Genomic DNA, 24,513 nt, shown 5'->3' on the forward strand with positions numbered 1-24,513 from the left:
CTTTTGAAAAATCTCAGGATATTTTCATCTTTTCTGGGTGGGGAAAGGGGCCACAGTCAATGGACTTTCTTGGTTCTAGGGAAGGAAGTATATTTGGGGAGAAGATGCATACTACACTCACAACCACAGCAGTCTAAAGCATCTTACCCTTTCTCCAGGAGGACCAGATGGGCCATCACCACCAGAATTACCCTTTGGAGGAAAAAGAAAATAGCACTATTTGTTAATTTTTAAGGATTCTATTCCATGACATTATAAAAGTACAAAAATCTAAAAAGGCAGATGCCATGAAGATCTAGTTGCTCAATTTCCTTAAAATTTTCTTCTGATTTTCTAACAATGGATCTGTCAATGGCCTACAAAGGTTATCTGTTATCCCACAGTACTGCTGAATACAAATATATGACTGACATAACAACAACTAGGTAAGAGCAATGGAAGAGGATAACTGATGCCTGTTGGGAGAGAAATACTGAGCTCCAGTGAAAATATTTATCAAAAATTTATGTCAAGACAAAGCACAGCTGTTTATTTTAATGCCTCCATCAACTTGGTGGCACTGTATTTTCCCATAAAGGTTTTACTATAATTCTTCCAAAATGATAGCTAAGGATGAACTCAGTTTATGTGATGGTGATGCAAGAGAATTGCTTATATGTTATTACTATCATGCTACATTCTGTTTAGCTATAGAAGGAAGGAAGGATGGAAGGAAGGAGGGAGGGAAGGAAGGAGGGAAGGAAGGAAGGAAGATGGGAGGAAGGGAGAGAAAACCACAAGCTAATCAGAGGCTATTTTCTCCACAAAGGTAACTCATTTTAGAATATCGCTATCAAAATAACAAGAATCATTCAGTTAGTTAATGTTTATGTTTTTTAAAAGAAAAAAAGATTACTGATTTAATTAACTGGCTCTAAAATATTTGTCAGGAGAGCAGGGTTGTATGTTATTGGCTTAGACAATGACAAAAATATCATTCTTTCTGTGTCTGATGAAATCTCCCTCCAAAGACCTCTAAGTCCTTTTCAAATAAATAATGAACCTTCACCAGGAGGATAGGGTGATCCCAGCTGTTTTTAGGGATTTGCCAAATGCCTGAATCTAGCATTCTAGAGTTCAACAACTGGGATGCTACCAAATCACCCAATGTGTTTGGGTCGACAGTGCCCTGCTCATTTCTTTAGAAACACATATGATTTAATTGTGTGATTACTTTGACTTAACTGTTGAAAAGTCATTAAGGAAAGAAGGGGAGATTCTCTCAGAATCTAAGGTTCCTTCTTTTTACTTTTTTTCCAGGAGAAGGAAAAAAGATCACCCTCAATTGTTCAATATTTTGGCAGCATCTCAACCTCAGTTCAGTGTGTGGCATGACTTGATGGTGTTCCAGGATTAAGAATTCGATGACATACCTTAGGTCCAGGTTTGCCAGTGATTCCTCTTGGACCTCTTTCACCACGTGGGCCCTGGAAATACAATAAAGTAGAAAAAATGTTAAATATTCTAGAGACAGAGAGACATTCTTCCATTCCAAGCTTCCTCTTTTCCCATTTATTCTGTTACACGTCATCTCTGATATTTTATAGATCATCTGAAGTAGAAGCCTACAAATATAAAACCATAGTTACCGTTGGACCTCGTTGCCCTCTCGGTCCTGGTTTTCCAGGTGTACCCTAGAATCAAATGAGAAGAGTGGTGAGTCACTCGTGGTGTCCCAGTTATCACCTACCATCTATAATAGTCATAACTCTGATATGATTGCTTTTAGTTGATTTTAGCAAACACATGAAATGACACAGAATTTCAGCTAGAGACATAATGCACAGAGCACAGTTAGAGTTAGGAAAACTTGTATTCAAACTATCACCATCCTTAGAAAATGGCCTCAATCTTGTGCTACTAAGATGACTAGGTAACCAGTATTCCTTGATACTAGCTGGGAAGGAATCCCAAAACCTGAGCTTCTCTTAGATAATTATTTCCTTTCACTTGTTTTCAAGTGAAATGTAAATAGTTCAAGTCAGGTTAACATAGGTATAACTCACTTGGCTTCATACAGTTACACAAGACCTATAATTTTCTTACTGAAATTGAATGAGGTTTAAGTCATGCACACACACACACACACACACATACACACACACACACATATCAAGGGGAAAATCATTATTATAAGAAAAAATGAAAAGAAGCAACTCTTTTCATACATAATTTACTTGAGCTGCAGTTAAGCATATTAGCCATTAAAATTTCAACAGATTCTTTTGACAAGCAAACTTGCAATTTGGAACATAAATCATATATGAAAGTTATTTTCTTCTCTCCTAATGGAATCTGGTCTTCTCTTTACATTCTCCAAAGTGTGGAGCATAATGTACAGTATCTGTTCTCCAACAAATCTATAAGAACTTGAAAAATAGAATTAACTACTGTCTGCTGGCCTAATGGATCATGTTGCCATATAGCAAGGAATAATAGAGCTGAGACTAAGCTCTGATCCATTGGACTCTCCCCTCCCTCTTCTCTTTCTACTTTACCATTAAGATTATTTCTTGCAAATATAGGCTCTAAGGGATTGAAAAGTAAAGCCAGAATACTACTTAAGTGGGGATTTTTTTTATTCAGAAAAATCCCATGTAACTTTACAGTTTCTTAATCTAGCTTATTATACTACTGGTTTCTGATGATAAAACCTCAAAAGGACCAGACTTTGTTAAAGGTGATGAATGAAAAATATTCATTGCCATTTAAACATCAGTCATTCATTTTCTTTGAAACAAAACCTGCATTTTAGTGGTCTGCATTTTGAAAGGAATTTAATAAAAGCATTTATAATGATGAGTTAATTATGTTGCTTTTTAACAATGCACTCTGCCTCCATTGCTTTAATTACATGGCAATATCCTTTGGCAACAGAGAACTGTTTGTACAAGAAAATTAATGAAACATCTGCTTTTTTCAAATTACAAACTTTACACCAAAGCAAACATCCATGACTGAACTTAGTTTGTTCCTGGCATTTATAAATGGAGACACATCGGTCATGTTTGTATTTCTGAAAGCAACCACAGTAAAAGGATGCAACTATTTTAAAAAAAGAGAGTGGGGATACCAGAGAACTGTGTCTACATAGTCAGTCACCTCTGTTTCTGTATCCCTAGCATCTAGCCAAGGGTATTGCACATGACAGACATTTTATAAAGTTCATTGAATTGAATTGAATTAAAAATGATATAGCTTGGGTTTTTGACCATGTGATAAAAGCCCAGTTGTCATCTGAAGCCAGTGAGACCCCCAAAGTCATGCATATAAGTCTCACCACCAAACCCAACAAAGAAAACTATAAAAATGAGCTTTCCAGGAGGTTTTATGTTCAAGGACTTTGTTTTTCTTTCTTTAAAACAACTGGTCACAAGTAGCTCATGGCCCAGATAATTGGACCATTGTATAGAATGATCCATTCAATCTGTGTCTCTTGATATAAACAAATTTCTTGAAGAATGAATGACTTCTGAAGTAGCTCAGGTCCATCCCTCACTTCACTTGCTACTCTCTAGCATCCTTTGCTTTGTGAAGGGACCCTGGTCACTTCTGTGAGGTAATGTAGAAAAAATAGTGGACTTGGATTTAGACTATTTCAGTTCAAATCCTTAAGTTGCCAATAAATAACCACATGACTTTGGACCATGCCCAGTCTTGTTGTACTTCAGTTTCGTTGTAAAACAGGAATTTTCATCCTTACACTAATTACCTTACAAGGTCACTGTGAAGATATTGTAGGATAGAGACAATGCTGTAAAAATATTAGTAGATTGGAAGTCAGGAAACTTGAGTCCAGGGTCTCCCTTTATGATTTTTGGCACATCACTTAATTTTTCCTGAACCTCTTTCCCTTGGTAAATTAAAGTAGATGGTCTTTTTTTAGGTTTTTTTCAAGGTAAATGGGGTTAAGTGGCTTGCCCAAGGCCACACAGCTAGGTAATTATTAAGTGTCCTAGACCAGATTTGAACCCAAGTACTCCTGACTCTAGGGCTGGTGTTTTATCCACTGCCCCACCTAGGCACCCCTAAAGTAGATGGTCTTAAAGGTCTTTCCCAGGTCTAAACCTATGATCCCATCTAAGCATTTTTTTTAAGTTGTGAAGTACTAGAAAAAGGTGGTTGACATTATTAACATTCTTTTTAGATGATAATCAAACAGGTTAGGGAAAGTTCTCTGATCCTAGGTGGGTTTAGGAAGATTTTTCTCTGCACTAGACAAGCTAGTGTTCTCCAGTTCTTTCATTTCAGAGGGGCTTATTTCTAGACCCCAAGGAGGCTATTAAAATGAACTTGTCATTTTGCTGATATTTGTTTTTCTATTTATGGCCATGATCTAGTCATCTTCAACCAACAGACTTAGGATGTTTCTGCTAATAGCAGACAAACAAGAAAAATCAAAATTCTTGGGTTAAAATTAATAGAAAAATGGCATTGACTGACTATTGCAGATGAAAGAAGGATGCAGTTATCATTGGTCCAGTCTCTCTTTGTTCTACTAAAATCAGGTGCCAAGTTAAAAAAAAAAAACTTCCAAGAATAGGTTTAAAGAAATCTGATTCACAAAATTTATGATTACTGCTCTACAGTTTTCCATTACTAAAATCCACTCTACCTCCTAATCCTGGAAGCCTGCTTTTTAAAAAGTCCTAAATAAGAGGATATGAAAAAGAAGGACTGGGGGATGGGAGTAGGGCTGAGGCATTTGCAAATGACTGAACCAATTAAGGTGTCCTAAATATTTACTTTTTCTTCCTCCATTCCAGGAAATTTGCAGGGACAAAAGGGAGTGGAGGAAGGGAATGGGGGTAAGGGAACTTCAACTGAAACAGTATTGAAACCATCTTTCCATAGCAGTAACTAAACAGAAGGTTTATGAGTCTGACAGATGCACTCCGTTCTCTGAAACAGGAGGCTATGATTAATTCTGACAGGGGAAAGATAAAGATGGCTGGTCTCTCCATCTAACAACATATTAAACACTATTACCGTGTGTTCAGAAGAAAAGTAATGGTCTCGTTTTCCCATGCTGAAGCCCGTGTTTTGACTCATGCCAAAAACACAAAACAGCAGTGGATTTAATTTTCCTAATTTGGGCTCCATTGTTACAAAGCACATGAGGATAGCAGCAGAATTGTAGAGAGTAAAGTTAATTTGCAGTTTTCAGCACTTAGGGTGGGAGAGTACCTAACAAAATTTGACTTTTCTCTATGCCCTGCATTTTTCATACAGCCAAAAAATAGCCATTGGAGAGAACTTGAATCATGTTCTCAGCTAATCTAGACTGAGAAACCAGGACTTGTGGCTCAGATATTCATTCTTTTCCAACTCTCACTCTGAAAATGGAATTGTTCCATAGTCCTCTTCTACTCAACACAGTATTCCCTGTGAGTTCCTCCATCAATTTTCAGCTGGGCAGGATTAATGAGGTGCAAGCTCCTTGCTCTGGTTGAGTCACCAAACTCCTGTTTCTCCATTGTTTCCCATTGCTTCTGATCAGATTTTAATAATTTCCATTTGGGGCTCTTGGATGGTGTTTTGGTATAAGTGTCCAAAGACTTCTGACAAGTGACAAATCTTTATTGGTTTCCATGAGTATATCTGCACTGACATGACTCAAACTTAATGACCTGATAACTGGGCCTAAGAATGAGACCAATGAAGAAGGCAAAAGTAATCCAGAATCAGCACCACCATTCTCTAGCATGTGGCTCAGGGCCTTGGCTGCAAATAACAGGCAAACGTTCTGGAGAGAGCTAGTTGGTTTAAGAGTATCTGGATGCCTAAGGAAGTTCCTGTTAGTCAAACAGGAACTTTTACAGTCTGTTAGCTATCAGTTCACTGAGGCAATGCAGTGATTAATGAAACAGGTGTTCAAAGAGCCTATCTTAAAGAAGTGTCTGAGAAATCAAAGAATTTTAGGCAGGGAATCTGATTGAGAATATTTTATTTTATTTTTTTTACAAGGCAATGGGGTTAAGTGGCTTGCCTAATGTCACACAGCTAGGTAATTATTAAGTGTCTGAGGCCAGATTTGAACACAGGTACTCCTGACTCCAGGGCCTGTGCTCTATTCACTGTACCACCTAGCTGCCCTGAGAATATTTTTAATGAGGTTTTAGATACTAAATATCTTTGGAATCAATGACTAACCCTCACAAAAAAATTGCTTTGCATTGCTTGGTAGTATTTTTAATGGTATTATTGTTGTTGACAGGCTAGTCATTTAGACAAAGAAAGGGATGGCATATTAGATAACCTGAGTATTCCACTGGGATTCATGAAATATTTTAAAAGGATAGGTTGTCTCTTGAAGTAGAGGGTTCCCTTTACTGGAGGGCTTCAACCGCCAATACTCAGGTCTGCTATAGTGGGGATTCATTTCATATATGGTTTGGATTGGATTCAGTGGCCTTTCATGTTCCTTCCAACTCTTGTATTCTGAGTAAGGCCTTCATCACTTTGGAGAGATCTTCTATGCAATATTTTGAGAAAGTGCATTGATATAAATCACATAGGATGAATAGGTAAGATGGAGTTGCACATTGTACTCTTGGAAGAAATGCCCATTGATGAGAATCACTAAGTATAAAAAGATATTTCTGGTAAAAATATTCTGTGCACTGAACAAACTTGACTTTTTACTGCACATTATTCCCAAAGATAAGTATAGATACTACTAACATACAAGATGGATAGATTGTAGAATGACAGACTCTTGGAGAAAGACTGCTTCAACTTCCTCCTTTTATAGCTAAGGATACTGCAAATCCAGAAAAATAGTGAAATTTGGCTAACTAGGCTTAAACTCCTTCTATTACACTACTATGCATACATTCTTTAGATGTAACCTTTGGAGTCAAATTCTTCACTGAACTGAGTTGCTAAAGGGAAGCCTTTGGTTAGTAGGATACCATACTAATCAAGGTCCCTCTTAGAAAGAAAGAGAAAATTATTCAGTTACAAAGTAAAGACTTTGAAAAATCCAAAGAATAATAGATCCCAGAGTTGGAAAGCATTTTTCAAAAGCTAACCAGGCCAGTCTATGCCTAAGTAGAACTCTTTACCAGCTAGGCTTTACTCAAAGGCCTCCTGTGAAGGGGAAGTTATTTTCTCCTGGGTCAGCCCATTTTGCCTTGGAATAACTCTCCTAAGCATGGCACATAAGTATTAAATATTGCTCATTGCATATGAAAGACAATCTACAAAGTCAGTGGCATCAGCGAACTTCTCTGAATTGTATTTCTGCTAGTGGAGAAGAGCTGTACAGTGAAGTTCACATTCTCTTACCCATGTCCCCATTCAAGCATAGGTATATTTTCATGAAATAATTGATTATGGTAAGAGTTTAATTTGAAATCCTGGAATGGAGCAAAGTCAATTGTTCCATCTAAGGTTCAGCCCTTAATCCCTGACTTCATTAGGACTAAGCCCTGAACACTAGAGGGGAAGTCTCTGGAAAATGAAAAGAAATGAGATATTATCACTTTGAGGAGTGACTTCTCACTGGCTTATTTTGTTAACAGCATGAAATCACATCCAAACTGCTGTGACCGATTACGGTCACAAATCATCTGAAATAACACTAACCTTTTAACAATGTCATTGTAAGGATTGCAGAAATGGAGGGCAAATGATATTTGGTATTTGGCACAATTTGTACCTTCTTCATAGTTCTGATGAGTCAGCTGGTTTTTGGGAGTTCTCTGGCTCACCCTCTCTGTTTATACTGTCAAGTTTTAACCAGAACAGTCATCATTTTTCCATTTTGTGAAATCTGGCAGGACACATTTGTTTACATGGGATTTGGCTGGTGTCTAATCTATCTCCTGGTTCTCAAAAGAGCATATCTACTCCTTCTTTGAAACATGATAATATTAACATGGAGTAACATATTTCAAGAAAACTTAAAACATAACTGTCTCTACTGGGTATTTTAAGTGATTGGCAATAATTGTTTTGCATTTTATTGAATTCTTGGTGTTGTGATGGCACATAGGACAAATATCTTTCAGAGGGTCCATATTCACAAAATGTCAGCTTTTAACAATTACTTGAAATTAGTAACTTAAATCAGCTCTTTACCTCTTTTTTCCATTCCTTTCAATGGCCTGTCTGGGTTAACAGGTGCATTCTAAGACCCCTGGGAGGCCCTCTCTTTGTTCCTGATTGGCAATGTATGAATCACTACAACATGATTTCATTAATGAGTGCCCAGGGCAACCCCATGCTGGGAAAACCTGCTCACTAGGCAGAAATATGTGGGAAGAAGGAGGAAGGACATTAATTTTACCCAGCATGCTGCTCTGAGAATGCCTTTGGTCATGACAGTAACAAAGAAGCATCAGGTTCTGCAACCAAATTCTTTCACCTCAACTCATCTAGATGGATTTTTGTCACAACTGGTTATTTTTGGAAGCAGCAAAGACATAAAATGATAGAATCTTGAGTTTAGAACAGGGGAGATGGTAGCAGAGTCATTTCTGTCTTTAAACTCTCTAGTTGAACTCTTGCACTGGTTTGGAGAAAGAGATTAGTGATTGAAGTAAAGCCATGAGGGTCTTGCTGGCATGAACAGCCTTCAGAGATGCAAAAATTTATCAAGAATTCAGATTTGGCTCTGTTCATACTTGGGCCCCCTTCTAACACACTCACTGTGCCATTTGTCAAAGCTGTCATCAGCACTCACAGTTAAAAAAAAGGCATCTTCCTCAAGGTTAGCAGCTGCAAAAAGCATTTCAAAGTGGGAAAGCAGGTGAGAAATCAACAAACACCTTTTTTTAAACTACCAATTCCCTAAACAAAAACATGCATTCTGGTAACAAAAGAGAAAAGCAAAAAAAAAAAAAATTAATAAAGATAAGGGACCAAATCATCCTTACTTACCCTTCCACCCTTCTCTCCATTTGCTCCAGGGAAGCCAGGAAATCCAGTAGAACCCTGAAATAAAGGGGGGGGGAAGTCACATGAAATCAGCTGGGATTGGAAAAGATTTTTAGAGAACCATCTGGTGGTGTTGTTAGCTTCCATTAACTCTAAATCACTTAAAAAGAACATAACGTAACTATTTATACCCCAATTCCTTAACATGTGAAAATCACAGAATTTCAGAGTGCAGGAAGCCTCAGAAGTCATTTGATTCAATGCTTACATGGCTAAGAATCTCCTCTCTTGATATCCTCAACAAGAGATTGCAGGTTTCTGCTTGAGAATCCCAGAAAATGGGGCTTCTACTATATTTTAAGGCAGTCCATTTCACTTCTGGCTAGTTTTAATTATTAGCTTCTATGAAACTGGAATTTGCTTTCTGAAACTTACAGCCATTGCAGAATAAGACTAATCCTTCTTTCTCATGACAACCTTTTAAATACTTGAGACAAAGTTATCATATTCTTAGTTATTCTTCTTTTCTCCAGGGCAAAAATCCTTAGTTGCTAAAACTCATCCACATTTGGTATAATCTTGAGGCTATAGAACATCAGAGTGCCTTCTTTTAGACAATATCTTGCTTTCAGTGATAACCCAGAACTAAACACATTTTCATAGCTACAGCGTGGTAAGAGAATACAAAAGAACCATCACCTCTCTTGTTGTGGACACTGGATCTTGCTCTTAAGATAGTTAAAGTTTCTATTAGCATTTTTTGGCCACCATAGCCCACAGTTGACTCATATTGATCACACAATCCCTGAAAACTTGCAGATTTTTTTCTTTTTAAGATGATTTTTATCTAATAATAATGCAAGATGAGGAAATTTTATTTATTCAGTCAAACATCTATTGAACATCTATTAACTTATTGGGTAGATATTATATTAGATGCTGTGAACACACAAAGAGGATAATCTCTGTCTTCAGACAGCTCACAGTTCTCTTATCATAGCAAAATATTAGTAGGTTCTAAAAAATTTCTGTGGGATTATAAACCAAGTGAGATAATAAATACCCACTTACCTGCTGCTAGTTCACCTGCTTATCATACCCATTCAGACAAGTATGTGGGATCCACAGAGAAATTTGTAGGATCATGCTATAAGTAGTATCTATGTTATTATCTAGAAATGAGAATTTTGAATCTGGATCTGAATGAAATCATTTAATTCCTTAGTTCCTTTGACCTTAATGAGATACCTAAAATAACTTTATTCTAATAAGTGAGCTTATCATCCAGTCAAAGCACTCATTTTAGTAAATCTGTTCAACAAATATTTCTCAGTCTATAATACACAAAGCACCACAGTGAATGCTGAATCCCCTGTGTCATTAAATAATATGCACTACATGTCTAAAAAATCCCATAGATAATATCTTTAGAAGGAAAGGATTCCAATTTATGAAATATCTTCCTGTTCTCTATGTGTATTACCTATTTACATTAATGTTCTTGCCTAAATTATAGCTATCCAGACATGACCATGTGCTTAGTTTCTTGATACTTCTTTGAATTTGACAAAACTTGCATTTTAGACCAACAAAATAAGCTCAATGGAAACTCTACTAGCAAAGACAACAAATTCAAAGGTGAAATCTTAAATATTTATCTCCAAAAGGAGAAATATAATTGAAGTTTTTTTCTTTATCTAATTCCTTCAAAAAAAATCATAGTATCAAGAGCTGGAAGAAGCTCATAGATAATTTAGTCCAATACCTTCATTTTCAGAAGGAGAAAATTAAAGCTTAGAGGTTAAGCATATTGCCTAACATCACAAAGCTATTAAGAGATCTGGAATTCAGATCTGTTCTTTCAACTCCAAATTAATTTTTTTCCTTATTATATGTTCCTATTAATGTTTGAACTTTGGTTCTAATATGTGTACACACATACACATACATGTAGGTTTAAACAGTCTCTGAAGTCACATTTTCAAAAAGTCATTTGGAAGTCTGAAATAAGATGCCCATATTAGGCAAAGGACAATGGGAAAAATGCTGACTTGGAGTCAGAAGCCTTGAGTTTGAGTCCTGGTTTTGCCTTTTACTTCCTTCCTGATCTTGGACATTTAACTTCTCTGTATCTCTGCTTCCTCATCTGTGAAATAAGAGAGATGGAGGGAGCAGATCACCTCCAAAGTCCCTCACAGAGCTGTGATAGTTATAATCTATACCTGTACACACACACACACACACACACACACACACACACACACACACACACACACATTCACATCCTCTGTTCTTTATCTCTTTCTCTCTCTTTTCCATCCCCAGTCAATAATTTGGTAATGTAGGTGTTGGTGGCTAAAGAGATAATTGCCTGGATGCTAACCTTTTTTTAATTTCCTATGTATACAGAGAGCCTTGTAGTTTATAGCTGCAGTGGAAGCTGCAGGGCCTGCCACAGATAGATGTTTTCATAAATCACATAATGCTCCCCTTGCCCTAATGCCTCCACTGCATATAAATGATGTGCTTACATATTGTAGGTGTGACTATTAGTATTCCATAGAACTGTTTTGAATCGATCTTTCCTTAACCAGGGTGACATTACTGAGGACTCCTTGTCACAGCCCACTCTCCTTCCTTTGTTAGTATGACTGAATATAGTCAAACTCCGTTAGGCAGTCAGCAAAAGGTGTCCTGGAATAGGCATCATATGCAAATGCACTACAGAGATGAAACACTCTTTTGCTTTTAATTATGTCTCCAGTGTCAGGCAGCCAGTTATTTTTTTTTTTTAAGGAAGAACCATGAATAATAAAACATGGAGCTTGGATAAAATAATTTTTAAATGGTTTCCAAAGCCTCCAGGAGCTGTTAGAACTAGGCTAGGACATGATTTCAAGGGAGAAAAGTTCTTGTCTTTTGTTTACACTTGGTTTCTGGCAAATGACCTTCAAATCTCCAAAGTGATTCTTCCTGATAGGAGATTAAGTTTCGCAAGCTTTGAACATCTGTAACTTGATAGCTTATGTGAACCAAATGATGCTATGGATAGCAAGACAAACAATACAGCTTTGTATATGCTAGGTGGGATATATTCACTTTCCATTCTTTATTTGGAAAGTTGACTACAGAACAGGCCCCTGTTTCCAGCTTAGATACAAATATGCAATGTCAAGAAATATACTTTAAAAACAAAATGAATCATAAAAGCATGTGATGGAGAAGATTCAGCAATGTGAAAGAACAGGATGAAGTAGGGTAAAGTTCAAAGGAGGAGATTGGCATGAACAAAATATTTAAGAGGAATCATTTAACCCATTCCTAAGTTACCTTTGGACCTTGTCTTCCAGGGTATCCTGGTAAACCTGGCACTCCAAGTTTTCCCTGGAAAAGAAACAGAAACACTGAGTATTGAGATTTTAGAGCAAGCTTTTTATTTATACTGAGGTACAAACAGGATATAAACACTTGTTTGGAAGGTAATATAGAAGAAATATAGTTTCTGAGGGCTTAGGGGTGCAGAGAAAACAATCAAGTCAGTTTTCTTCAAGGATGATATTTCTATGCTTTGATAAGTTGATGTTAGGCAGACAAAAGCAATGATTTATAAGTAAGAGAAGTAAAGCGATCTGATTTGTAGCTCTGTAGTGAAACTGTCTGAATTGATAGCTGAGATGAAGATACATTTATCATGTCCTGTGGTCTCATGAGGAATGTTTCCTAGTAATTATAACAACTCACATTTGTTTAGCACTCTACATTCTCTCATTTGCTCCTATGAAGTCAAATTAGAGATATTTAGGAATAGTGTGCTCAGCCAAAAGTGCAGACACTATGGAGAAAATACAGAAAAAGAAGAGATGGTTCCTGCCCTCATGGGACACACTTGTTGAGAGGGCAAGAATTTTATACATATGAAATAGTGACAGACCTTATAGGGTCAAGGATAAGCTTGTGCTCTGGGAGTTAAGAAAAATGTGCCTGCCCAGGGAAAAGCTCAGTTACTCAATAAATCAGAGATTCAAGAAACATTATTAAGAACTTGCTATGGGTCAGGTATTAGCATAGGCACTGGCAATGTAAATTGAAAGGAAGAAAAAAATTTCTATTTATTCCCAAAGAACTTATATTTGAACAGGGAAGACAACAAATGCAAATAGCAAGAGAATAAATACAAATTAGTTAGATACAAGATAACATGGGAGGGAGGGAACTAGCAGTTGGGGGACTCAGGAAAGGTTTCATAAAGGTGATTCTTCAGCTGAGCTATGAAGGAAACTAAAGTTTCAAAGAGGTAGAGGCAAGGATGGAACATTCCAGGCACAGGAGGCAGTCATGGCAAAAGTCTCTTCACCATTCCCTCCCAATTAAGATTTACCTTTTCTCCAGCAGGACCAAGGGGACCTGGGTCACCATTAGGACCACCACGACCTTTTGGGCCTTCTGGGCCATCTTCTCCTCTAGGACCAGGTGGCCCAATCTCACCCTATGAATAAAAAAAAAGATCAGAGGTGAAGATTCCATAGAAAGATATTTCTCTTTCCACAGCTCTTTATTCTACCCAATAAAGCATCCTATCTGTCTTTGACCCTTGCTCAGTATCTGAAATAGGAGATGGAAATTTTTTTTTAGGTTTCTGTAAGGCAAATGGGATTAAGTGGCTTGCCCAAGGCCACACAGTTAGGTAATTATTAAGTGTCTGAGACCGGATTTGAACCCAGGTACTCCTGACTCCTGGGCCGGTGCTTTATCCACTGTGCCACCTAGACGCCCCAAGATGGGACTTTTGAGTACCTCACAGAAAGTAACACTTTGGCTTGCCTTTTGTCTCCTGCCTTGATGGAGCAGATGACAGGTTTCCATTGTTACAGACAAAGTGGAGCTATTGTATGGTAAATTATAGGCCTGCATTCAGTCAGCTCTGTTGGACTCATTTCATGAAGGTTGAGTTGCTATTTTTCTCAGGCTATAGGATTCTACACCTCAATTATCTCTTCTAAATCTAGTGCCTCTTGGCTAAAATAACTTGGGTTCACAATGGCTGTACTCAATTCACTCTTCCAAAAATATTTCAGAATATCCCAAGTAACCTCTGAGAAGGGAGTATGGGAAGGAACTACTTTCTTGCTCACACAGTCCATAAGGTGTGAACAATCCAGACTCATCCTCAGAAAATGGTGAGAAATGGTTTGTCTGTTAATGGTGATGCACTTGAGAATTTTTTTTTTATTAAGGCAGCTGTAAAACAGCTGCCAGAATACCTCCACAAACTACAACAAAGCATATGGCATGGGGAAAAAAGTCAATGACTTACTTATTTACAATTTCTTGTGTCCTATAAGAGTCTCAAATAACCCATTATCCCCAAGCATGCCTATTCTATTTCCACATCCATGCTCAAGAAACAAAAAAACAAACAAAGCCCAAATAAAGAAATTTGTAAGGGTTGACCCTTTCCTTTTAGTATATATTTCTTACAGTCTCTTTCAGAACCAAGGTCCTTTCAACATGGGCTCCAGATGATATATTTGATCTTCAAAAGGTAAAAACAAATTGAATTTTTCATGTCAAGTCAATATGTACATAGGTAGCTGCAAGGGACTGTAAGGATGAGAACCAGCATAGATTTTAGGTTCCTGGCCTCTGAGGAAAGTTCCAGAATTGCTGTGCTATCAAGGATGTAATTATTTAATATTTAATAATTTCTTTATTTACTTGGCCTTATTTAAAAAAAACAACAACTATATAGCTATAGAGTGCCTATAGCCTGTCAAGATTGAGGTGAAACAGATTAAAAAGCTATTTGTCATTGAACTAGTTCCTGAAAAAACTTCCTTGGACAATTATTTTGTAAGGGAATAACAAAGTCACCTCTCAGTCTATATTTTTTCCATACAAGTGGGCTCTTTGGCTACCATCTTATAAGAAATTTCTTTGGTTGGGTTTTTTTTTTCTTTTTCTCAAGCAGCCTATTCATTCTTGGGTTGTTAGGGAGACTTCAAAGCTCTCATGCCAGGGCTTTCTGGTTCATTAGCATTACCCTTTTCTCATACATATTAGAGCACAGACTGGTGGCTCTGTGTTATGTTTGCGCGCACGCGTGTGTGTATGTGTGTGTGTGTGTGTGTGTGTGTGTGTGTGTGTGTGTGTGTGTATGTGTGCGGGCCATTGAACCCTATCATCTCTCAGCAAAGCTTGTCTTCATCTTTTAAGAACTGAAATGTTCATTACAAAAGCAAGGTGGGATGTTACAACATCTTTCCCTCATTTCCCACTTGAGAATGACAAAACACAAGGATTTTTTCAAGTCTTGGAAAACAGTTGCTATGGATTCAAGTAACACCAGACTGGAGTGGTAGAAAGTGCTCGAAATTCTACTCCAAAATCTACCACCAACTTGCTGTGCAACCTTACAAGTAACTTCACTGCTTTGTTCAGTTTTCTTCATCAGTAAAACGATGGGAGTTGGAGTGGAAAGTTTCTTTCTGCCCTGGCATTCTATCATTCTTCCTTATCTCAAAGAGGGTCCTAGAATTTTCCAGCTACATACATAAAAATTTTATTTCTAAACTCTCCCAACTGCATAAGAGAAAATGTTGCAGACTCTAAATACTCACTCGATCTCCCTTAATGCCCATGTCACCTTTAAATCCAGGAAAGCCATCTTCACCCTGAAAAGAAAAAAAAAAGATGTAAGGATGGCCATATGAGCAATGTGGTTTTGTTTTCCAGTTCACTAGAACAGATGATTGTGCACTACTTATATAAATTCAAAGTTAATACAATTCCTACTCAGATATCATTTATTATGCATTCTGATTCCATCAACCCATGCTTCATCTCCATCTATGCAGTTTTATAAAATATTTCACAGGAGAACCAAAAGAGTCATGCTTTTATTTTCATTTCTACTAACAGCTTTCTGATACCACTAACCTAGGTAACCTGCTAACCTGGAAAGAAATATATATTCATGTATATGTGTATGAATGTGTGAGTGTATATATATACAAGTATACATATATATTGTATTTGTATAAATATACAAATAAACATATATCTATATATAAACATATCTATATCATCTATCTATCTATCTATCTATCTGCCTATCTATATCTTTTATCTTTTTGGTTTGGAGTCATGAATTCCTTAAAGTAGTCTTAAAGACTCTCAAAAAATATGGAAATGCTGGTAATACTATGCTTTTAATGTGACATCAGATAATCTTAATTCTATTTATTGATAAATGGTGGGATTATCTTAGATTCCCTTTCAGTCTGACCTGCACACTCCTTACCAAGGGAATATCAAGGAGGAAGACCTTTAAAAAAGATATCTACATTCATAGATAAAGAGCTGGGAATTGCATTTTTATTTCCTGCTAAAAGGAAAAGGATTTAATGACTTCTTTAGTTCTCTATTCTATCTGTACACTCTCCATGGACTAAGAGGAAGAAGCCTACAGAAAAATGTCCAGTCATTGAAACCAAGCCAAGTTGTAAATGGCTCAAGGTCCCGACTTGGGGAGCTCATATGTCAAAGAATAACACAATTCTCGATGAAATGATGAGGGTGCTGCTGTCACCAACAAGCAGCATGTCTCCTGCCAGGGCCCATGTCTCTGACATTCATATAAATACTGGCAACTTATCAGTAACAGCAACAAATTATTCCAGATCACTACAGGGTCAACATTTTCCCCTCCAGGACTGTTTCATACTCAGCTTCAATAGAGCCCAAAGGATGGGGCAATAATTCTTTAGAAAGGAAGCTTTCAGAGCTGAACACCCTCTTTGAACCATTTCAAATAATAAGTACAAATGTGTCTTTCTGGTGAATGTGCCATGGCTAATATTTAGACCAATTTAGACCCATTAATCAGATTATGTATCTACCATGTGCTTATAGTATAATGTTCATAAAAGTAATTTCTTTTTATGTTTTGCCCCATAGTATTGTTAGTTCTATAAAGGTAGGGACTATGTCACCTAAACGTTTTACCTCCTCTAGCAATACATATTCTCTTCATAATTAAGGATAGAGGGTTTTGAGCTTTTTTGTGTGTTTCATGGACCCATTTAGTGGCCTGGTAAAGTCCTGCTAAGAATAGTATTTCTAAATGCATGAAATAAAATTCATAGGATTAAAATACTCTGCTTCAGGAATTATAAATATTTGTTGAATGAAGGACTTAATGAAAGACTATGTGCTTGATCCTGTTCTGGATGTTAATGGCACAAAAATATTCTTTTAATAGGATAAAGATGTGGGTAGTGACAAAGGGGTAAAAAAGTTTTTTTCTTTTAAAAAAGAAAACAGCATTAATACAATATTAACAAAAATACAGAAAAAAACAAAGTAATTCAGAAAAGAGCAAAAGCAAACAGGATAATTTTTTTACTATCTTTTTTTTTTGGTGGTTTTTCTTTTTGTAAGGCAAACGGGGTTAAGTGGCTTGCCCAAGGCCACACAGCTAGGTAATTACTAAGTGTCTGAGACCAGATTTGAACCCAGGTACTCCTGACTCCAGGGCCGGTGCTTTATCCACTATGCCACCTAGCCGCCTCGTTATCCACTATGACACCTAGCCGCCCCTTTACTATCTTGTTAAATTAAATAAATGTGCACTTAAGAAACAAGTTGCATGAAACAGAAATTCAAATTGTTATATAATTCTCTTATTTGCACTTTTCAAATAGGAATACTTATTGTATTGTTAAGTTGTTAAGTCTATAAGAAAAAATTAAGATAAAACAGCCTCTGTTGTCAGGATGTACTTAAATCCATGGAAAAAAACCTTTGGGTTATGTTAAGTAGTTCCTTAAGAGATAGCTAGGCAGCTAGGTGGTACATTGGCTGGAGTGCCAGGCTTGAAATCAGATCAACTTAGCATCATCAGTTCAAATCCATTCTTAGACACTCACTAGTTCTGTGACCCTGGACAAGTCACTTAACCTTGATTATGTGTTTCTTGTATGTAAAATGAACTGGAGAAAGAAATGGCAATCCAGTCCAGTATTTTTACCAAGAAAACCCAAAATGGTGTCACAAAGAGTTGGATGAGATGAAATGACTGAGTAAGAGGAAGCTAAGTGGATAGCATGCTTTGCACACTATAGGGACATCAGTCTTTTTCTTTTCTTTTCAGGTATAATATCCACCAGATTGAAATCCATTTCTCTCAAAATCCTGTAGAGTCAAAAACTAGTACTGCCCAGTGATGTTCTTTCAACTAAAGGCTTAAATACTAGGCTAGAACTCAGAAACCAGAGGACAATTCACCTTGATTTGACAAAATGCTTTCCAAAAAATACAGATACTCACCTTCTCCCCCTTGGTGCCTTTCAAACCACGGATGCCATCTGCCCCCTATACAGAAAATAAGAGGAAGACATCACAAATTTTATACTTTAATACAACGTAATAGATATCATATACTATAAAGACCTTAAACTTGCAACAAAATTCCAGGATTGTGGTAATTCAATTAATCTCTTAGTGGTCTGTAGGATGTGAACAGGCCTGAATAATGCAAGCATCATTTCTGTTCTCTTCTTTTTTCTAGGAAAAGTATTTCCTTGAAAATGAGGATCCTTGAGGTTTCTTGTAATATAGTTTTATAAAGTTTTCTTAAACTAACTTTGAAATAATGCAGAAAAGGGAGCTTGATTATGCTGTAATCAGGAGGATAAGCTTGAGAATTGTTGTTACTAAAGGGGAAAGATGACTGAAAGTATGCTTCTCACCTGATAGAGAAGAGTGGACCACAATTCACCAATATATAGTGGTGAACTGGGGTATGCATTTTCAGATATGGCCAATATGTTGCATTGTTTTGCTTGACTAAACTAATTTGCTAAAAGAGTTGAATCGGGGAATAGGTGGAGGAGAAGAATAACTTGGAAGTAGGAATGATTTTTAAAAAAATCAATAAATCATTTAAAGAAAGGTATGATAGAGCACAAGCCCTGGAATTGGGAAGACCTGAGTTCAAATCCAGCCTCAGAAACTTAATAATTACCTAGCTGTGTGATCTTAAGCAAGTAACTTCACCTCATTGCCTTGCAAAAATAAATTAAGAGAAAATAGGTTTGAACCTGAGCAGAGAATTTAGCAACTTAGCATCTAGTCTCTGTGAGACTATGAACAAAAATAAGGCAAGGGGTTTTATATCTTTAGGGCTCAGTTTTCTCATTTATCAAATGAGGGAGTTGAACTGGAGTATCTCTGAGAGCCTCTGCAGTGGTTAAGAAGTGGTATGCTTTAATGGAAAGATACTGGCCTGATTGGATGTGAGTGGAAGATGAAGAATGGAATTAATAAACTATCAAGCTGGAATTGAAGAGATAAATTTTCCTCGTGACCATTGGTTTACTTCCTTAGCCCCTGCGCACAAGTTACTTTCATGACTGGGCTTTACACTCATCTGCCACTTGGAAGCTAATGACTTCCCACCTTGCCTTCCCAGCCCAGGCAGGACCAAGCTAAATAAATTGATCATGTATTAAAGGCTTTGTCAAGTCATCCTCTCTGTTGTATTCCTTCTCTAGGGAAAGTGGGGCAGCACCTTTCAAATTAATGTTTGAAGCAGAAACACAGCAGGGTGGCTGGCTTGGCACAGCTACACTTCCCTCTGCAAGAAAGATGGCTTTTCAAGTGCCCTCTTGTGGCAAGAGGTTCCCTGAGCCCATTTGGCTCCAAACCTTGAGCCAAGCATCTCAAGCTGGCAGTGACCTCGTTTTTGCCCCTGAGGCTGTGAGAAGCCTGGGAGGTTGGATTTGCAGGAACCAAGGGCTGAATTCAGTGAACCTGTCATATGGGGAGTGTAGGCGGGAGCCTCAAGTGACAGTAAATTGTGACATCCTTAAGCACACCACTATTTAATCAACCTCTGGGTGGGTTGGGAGAGACTAAGAATTGAATAGAGCATAAAGTATGTAATTATCCTGAAGTCCTTATTACCATTCTCAGGAAAGGAGACATATAGTCAAGTGCTGTCTAACACACCCCTCCTCCCTCCAAGCTGCCTTGTTTACTATTAAGCAGTACTAGGTACCCAAACTAATAACTTGAATAAAAATGTTCCCCAAGATTCATGGCATACACAGCAAAGAGACACTAAGGGTAAATGGAACCCTAATATCAATCCACTGTCACCACGAGGGTAAAAGCTTAGCAATGGCTATGATTAATGTAGGTTGACATTAATTATATTAATATGGGTCGAATGCTCCATTTTCTGAACCATTAGTTTCCTATTGAACTGCACCTGGTATTGTAAGATCGTTACAAAAATAGCACAGCCTTCTCCAAACATTATTGGAAAAGGCCAAATGATACTCTAGGTGAAGAAAAATGAGTCCCCCAGTATAGATTGGTGCAAAATGAACCAATGATGGGATATTCAACCAAAAATAGAGACAAATTAAAACATAAACAAAGGGGAACGTACCTACATATAATCTAAGAGAAGAAACTCAGGGGATCCCATTTTCTGCCCCCAACTATGTTAGTCACCTGCTTCAGGAGGTTCAAAGAAAAGACAAGGATTTAAAAGGTCCAAAGAACAGAGTAGAACCTACAGAGGTATTTTGTCTGTACATGAAAGACTCTAGATCAATTCATAGGAGGGATTCTTAGATATTTTATCACCTCTTTAGGTTCTTATCGAGTTCAACACAGAGGCAAATCCCAGACTTGATTCATTACCTCTGATGCTAAGAGGAGAAGTTGCTGAAGGAATTATAAAGGATTTGAATTTGATTCAGGCAATATGGGAATACTGTGTTCAAAATTACTTATAAGGAGTTTAATTTTAAATGTAAGGAGATGTCTGAGTTTAACCTCTAAAGCACAGAGTGAATCTAAGAAAATAAAATCATGTGGATGGTTAGTTATACCAAAAGAAATCTTCAGAAAGCATAATATAATAGAACTAACAGAAATGGGGCCATGATGAGGTGGAAAGAATGTTGCATGTAGGGTTGTAGAAATTCTAGAGCTCTAGAAAGGGAAGGGACCTTGGAGATCTTCTAGCCCAATACTTTCATTTTTATAAATGAGGAAACTGAGACCCAGGGAAGAAAAGATCCAGTTCAAAACCTAACAAACTGTAGAGCCTGTATTTGCATTCAGGGACTTGGATTTCAAATGTGATGCCCTTTCTAATACATGCTATACAGCTTCACAAGTTTCTGGTGAAAGCCAGATATACTCTGTCCATGGTATTCCCCATTTGTCCATAAAGGAATTGTGCTTAGTCTACCATGACTAGAGAGAATCAAGTCTGGCTTCTAGGAAAAATCACTTCCCTTTCTAAGTATTCACAAGCCATGCCTCTTATAATCGATTTGAAATATTGGAGAGAGCTCAACACCAGATTTACTGGTCTTTAATAGGTAGAACACATCTTGAAAAACATAGTAATCTATATTTGGAATCTATATTTGAATCTCAACCCTTATTTTTATTAGCTTTGATTCTGCTTCTGTTGAAGCTCTCTAATCCCCAGCTTCTTCACCTATTGGGAATAGAATACATTTACCACCAGCTCCTTGAGATTATAAAGAAAGGTTTTTATTAAATTTAAAGACAGAGTTAGACTAGGTCTAGATTTTTCTCTCAAACACTCATTATCCAGCATCTACCTATCTACCTACTATCTATCCATCTAATCATCTATTTATCTATTCATCTAGTTACTTAGCTTTCTATTCATCTGGTTATTTATCTAGCTATCATCTGAGTTATTATAAGTCCTACTCTTGACAGTAACTCATGTGACCTCGGACAAGTGAATTGTTTTCTGTATGTTTTGCTTTCCTCATTGGTAAAAAGAGAGAAGTGAGATTAGAACACAAAGGTCCATTCCATTTCCCAAATATGTATGGTTTTGAAAGTGTCCACGTATTTGTACTTAGCATTATAGATAAATAAAAGGATGAAAGCATCTTGGAGTTGGAAGACTCTTTAGAGATCACTCTAGCCCCTCACTTATAGGAGTAAGCAAGCTAAAGTAGAAAATATGGCTAATTTAAGATCACACAGTCAAGGGTGCTAGTTACACAGAGTAGGGGCTAGAATACAGTCCTCCTGAAGACTCATTCATTCCTTTTAACCTCAAAGAGATAATAGAGACCATTAGTCCAACATTCACATTTTACACATAAGGAAACTGTAGTCTCAGAGAAGAAAAACAATCCATTGTAGGCCAATCATACTCTGAGGACAAAACTACAAGAGAGCCCATATTTCAGGCATATTTGTGTGGGACTTTTTTCCAAACTAGCCCCTCTAAGCCCAATTCAGAGTCAAGTCTTTTGGATGTAGGAGTATATTATGCAAACTCTGATCAAACCCAAATGGGTATCAGGCTTTAAATTGACAAGCAGAGAAGTCAGAGGAAGACTTCTGGAAATTAACGAAAGGCAAAGGAAGCTATTTCCCCCAGTGCCAGTGTGGGCATTTGACTAAAAATAAGTAGACCTCCTTCAATGTCCCTGCATCATCCTGCTAAAGATGCTAATTATGGTATTAATCATAACCATTAGCCGTCAACTCTATTCAGCACACGTGGAATCAGTTAATCTGTGCACATTGCCAGTATTTGTAATGCAAGAGAGGTTTATCTTTCTGAGAATGCATTTCTTTTCTAAGATAAATGTTTTTTTTTTTCTTTTTAAAGAACCCCCTCCCTATTCCTCAGCTTCTAGGCTTTGCAATAAAAACTGAAATACTTTCATGGTTGGTTGTGTCAGGAATAGATACTGATCAGGGAGACAAGATGAAAGTTTTTATCATGAAAATTTTAAGGCAAATTTCTCTTCCTCACTTCCCTTAGAAATACAAAAGTATTCAATTAACAACACAGTGCTATTGGCAAGCAGTTTTAAATTCCTGCCAAGGATTTTTCCTCACACACATAATATTGCTCCCATTGTCATCTTCCTCCTAATCTGTCACCTTTATTATGGCTGTAGTTTATGCCAGTGAGAGGTGCTAGAGGAAAAGAACAGAAACATTTAATTTTCCTTTCCCAAGGAGAACTGTAGGATTTAGAGGCTTGAGGAGTAACACTGTCCAGTGGAAAGAGAACTGAGTTGGGAGTCAGAAGACCTGGGTTCAAATTTCAACTAGGTCACTTTATTGTCCTAGTCAAGTCACTCAACTGACCTATGTCAGAGCATCTTAAGTGGAAAATAAATAAATAAATACATAAATAAACTGAGGAAATGAGTGAAGAGGCAGTAGGAGGAGTTAAACTAGATAATCTCTGAGGCTCTTTGTGGCTCTGAATCTTCTGATTTAAGCCAAACCCATTTCATTTTATAGAAATTAGGTGGTTGGAAGTCAAGTGACTTGTCCAAGTTTACAGATGGAGCAAACTGGCAGAGCCAGGCCTAAAATGTAGGTCCTACCATTTAAATCCAGCCTTCCTTTTTTACTTAACCTGAGGGAAAAGAATTTTGGGGAAACTTAATATGTATAGTGGAAAGAATGCTTACAGGAGAATCCTTCTAGATCCTGTTTCTAGTCCTACTGATATGCTGTGCAGTCCTTGGGAAAGTTATTTTTACCTCTTTGGGTCTCAGTTTCTTTGTTGATCAAATAGGGACAATAATCCATAGCCCTTCTATCATTGTAAGGACAATATGAGGTTATCAAGGAATATGAAATTACTGTAAAAAGCATAAAATATCATATTAAATTTTTAAATAAATCTGAACTGAGAGATAGAATGGCATAGTAATCAGAGAGTTGGAATTGCAGCTAGGAAGATTTGGGTTCAAGTCTTGCCCTGACATATACTAACTGTGTGATCCTGGGCAAATGACTTCTCAGTGTTCAAGAAGACAATGCTTCAAGTCTCCAAGTTCCAGAGGGAATTTCTGCACTTGGAAGGTTCTAATATCAAAGAAATCATAGGCCCAGTCTCAGCCCCTGTTTTTTTTACGGGGTGGGGGGGAGGCAATTGTCATTAAATAACTTGTCCAGAGTCACACATCTAGCTAGTGTCTGAAGCCTGATCTGACTCAGCCCCTAATCTTGATTTATCAAGTGCTATATATATTTTCCATAAAATGAAGATGAACAGTGAGGAAAGAATGCAGCCTGTTTCCTTGAAGATGAGATATCATTTTAAAATGCCTTTTAAGTCAACTTTATCAGAGAATGAAACCCCTCCTATGCATGATGCTGTAGAATACCATATACACAGATCTCGGCATGTAAACATCCAAAGAGAGCTGCATAGCTATAGATTAAATTCCACAGTTCCAAACAGATGCAGTTAACTTTAATGAAACACCATAGGACTTGTGTTTAGATATTGCTGTGGTGCTCTGTGCTTCATTTAACAAGATTCTAGAGGCCTTTAAAATCACAGAAATACAATTTTGGATAAATGGACACAGATCACGCTGAACTCCCTCTCTTAACAACTCTGATTGGACCAGACTTACTCTTTAAATGTGAAAATGCCTATGAAGACATTTTCTTGTGCTTTACAGAGATGGTTCCAAGTTGATCACCCAAGTCTGAGTTCAGCAGTGTGAGAGGGATTTCGGAGGTTGACAGGAAGGCCTAACA

General features: G+C 37.2%; 1 protein-coding gene across 2 annotated transcripts in view; it reads right to left on the reverse strand.

Annotated features, from left to right (window-relative positions):
- Positions 1-24,513, reverse strand: part of COL5A1 (collagen type V alpha 1 chain) — a 288,050-nt gene that overhangs the window by 55,982 nt on the left and 207,555 nt on the right. For both annotated transcript variants that reach the window (XM_074210737.1, XM_074210736.1), the window contains exons 28-35: positions 18,250-18,294; positions 15,540-15,593; positions 13,301-13,408; positions 12,253-12,306; positions 8,926-8,979; positions 1,629-1,673; positions 1,413-1,466; positions 148-192 (exon numbers count right to left, since the gene is read on the reverse strand). In XM_074210737.1, the coding sequence (XP_074066838.1) occupies positions 148-192; positions 1,413-1,466; positions 1,629-1,673; positions 8,926-8,979; positions 12,253-12,306; positions 13,301-13,408; positions 15,540-15,593; positions 18,250-18,294 (459 nt within the window). The remainder of the gene's footprint in view (positions 1-147; positions 193-1,412; positions 1,467-1,628; positions 1,674-8,925; positions 8,980-12,252; positions 12,307-13,300; positions 13,409-15,539; positions 15,594-18,249; positions 18,295-24,513) is intronic.

The sequence above is a fragment of the Macrotis lagotis genome, chromosome 1 (genome assembly GCF_037893015.1).
Source record: "Macrotis lagotis isolate mMagLag1 chromosome 1, bilby.v1.9.chrom.fasta, whole genome shotgun sequence".
Classification (NCBI taxonomy): domain Eukaryota; kingdom Metazoa; phylum Chordata; class Mammalia; order Peramelemorphia; family Peramelidae; genus Macrotis; species Macrotis lagotis.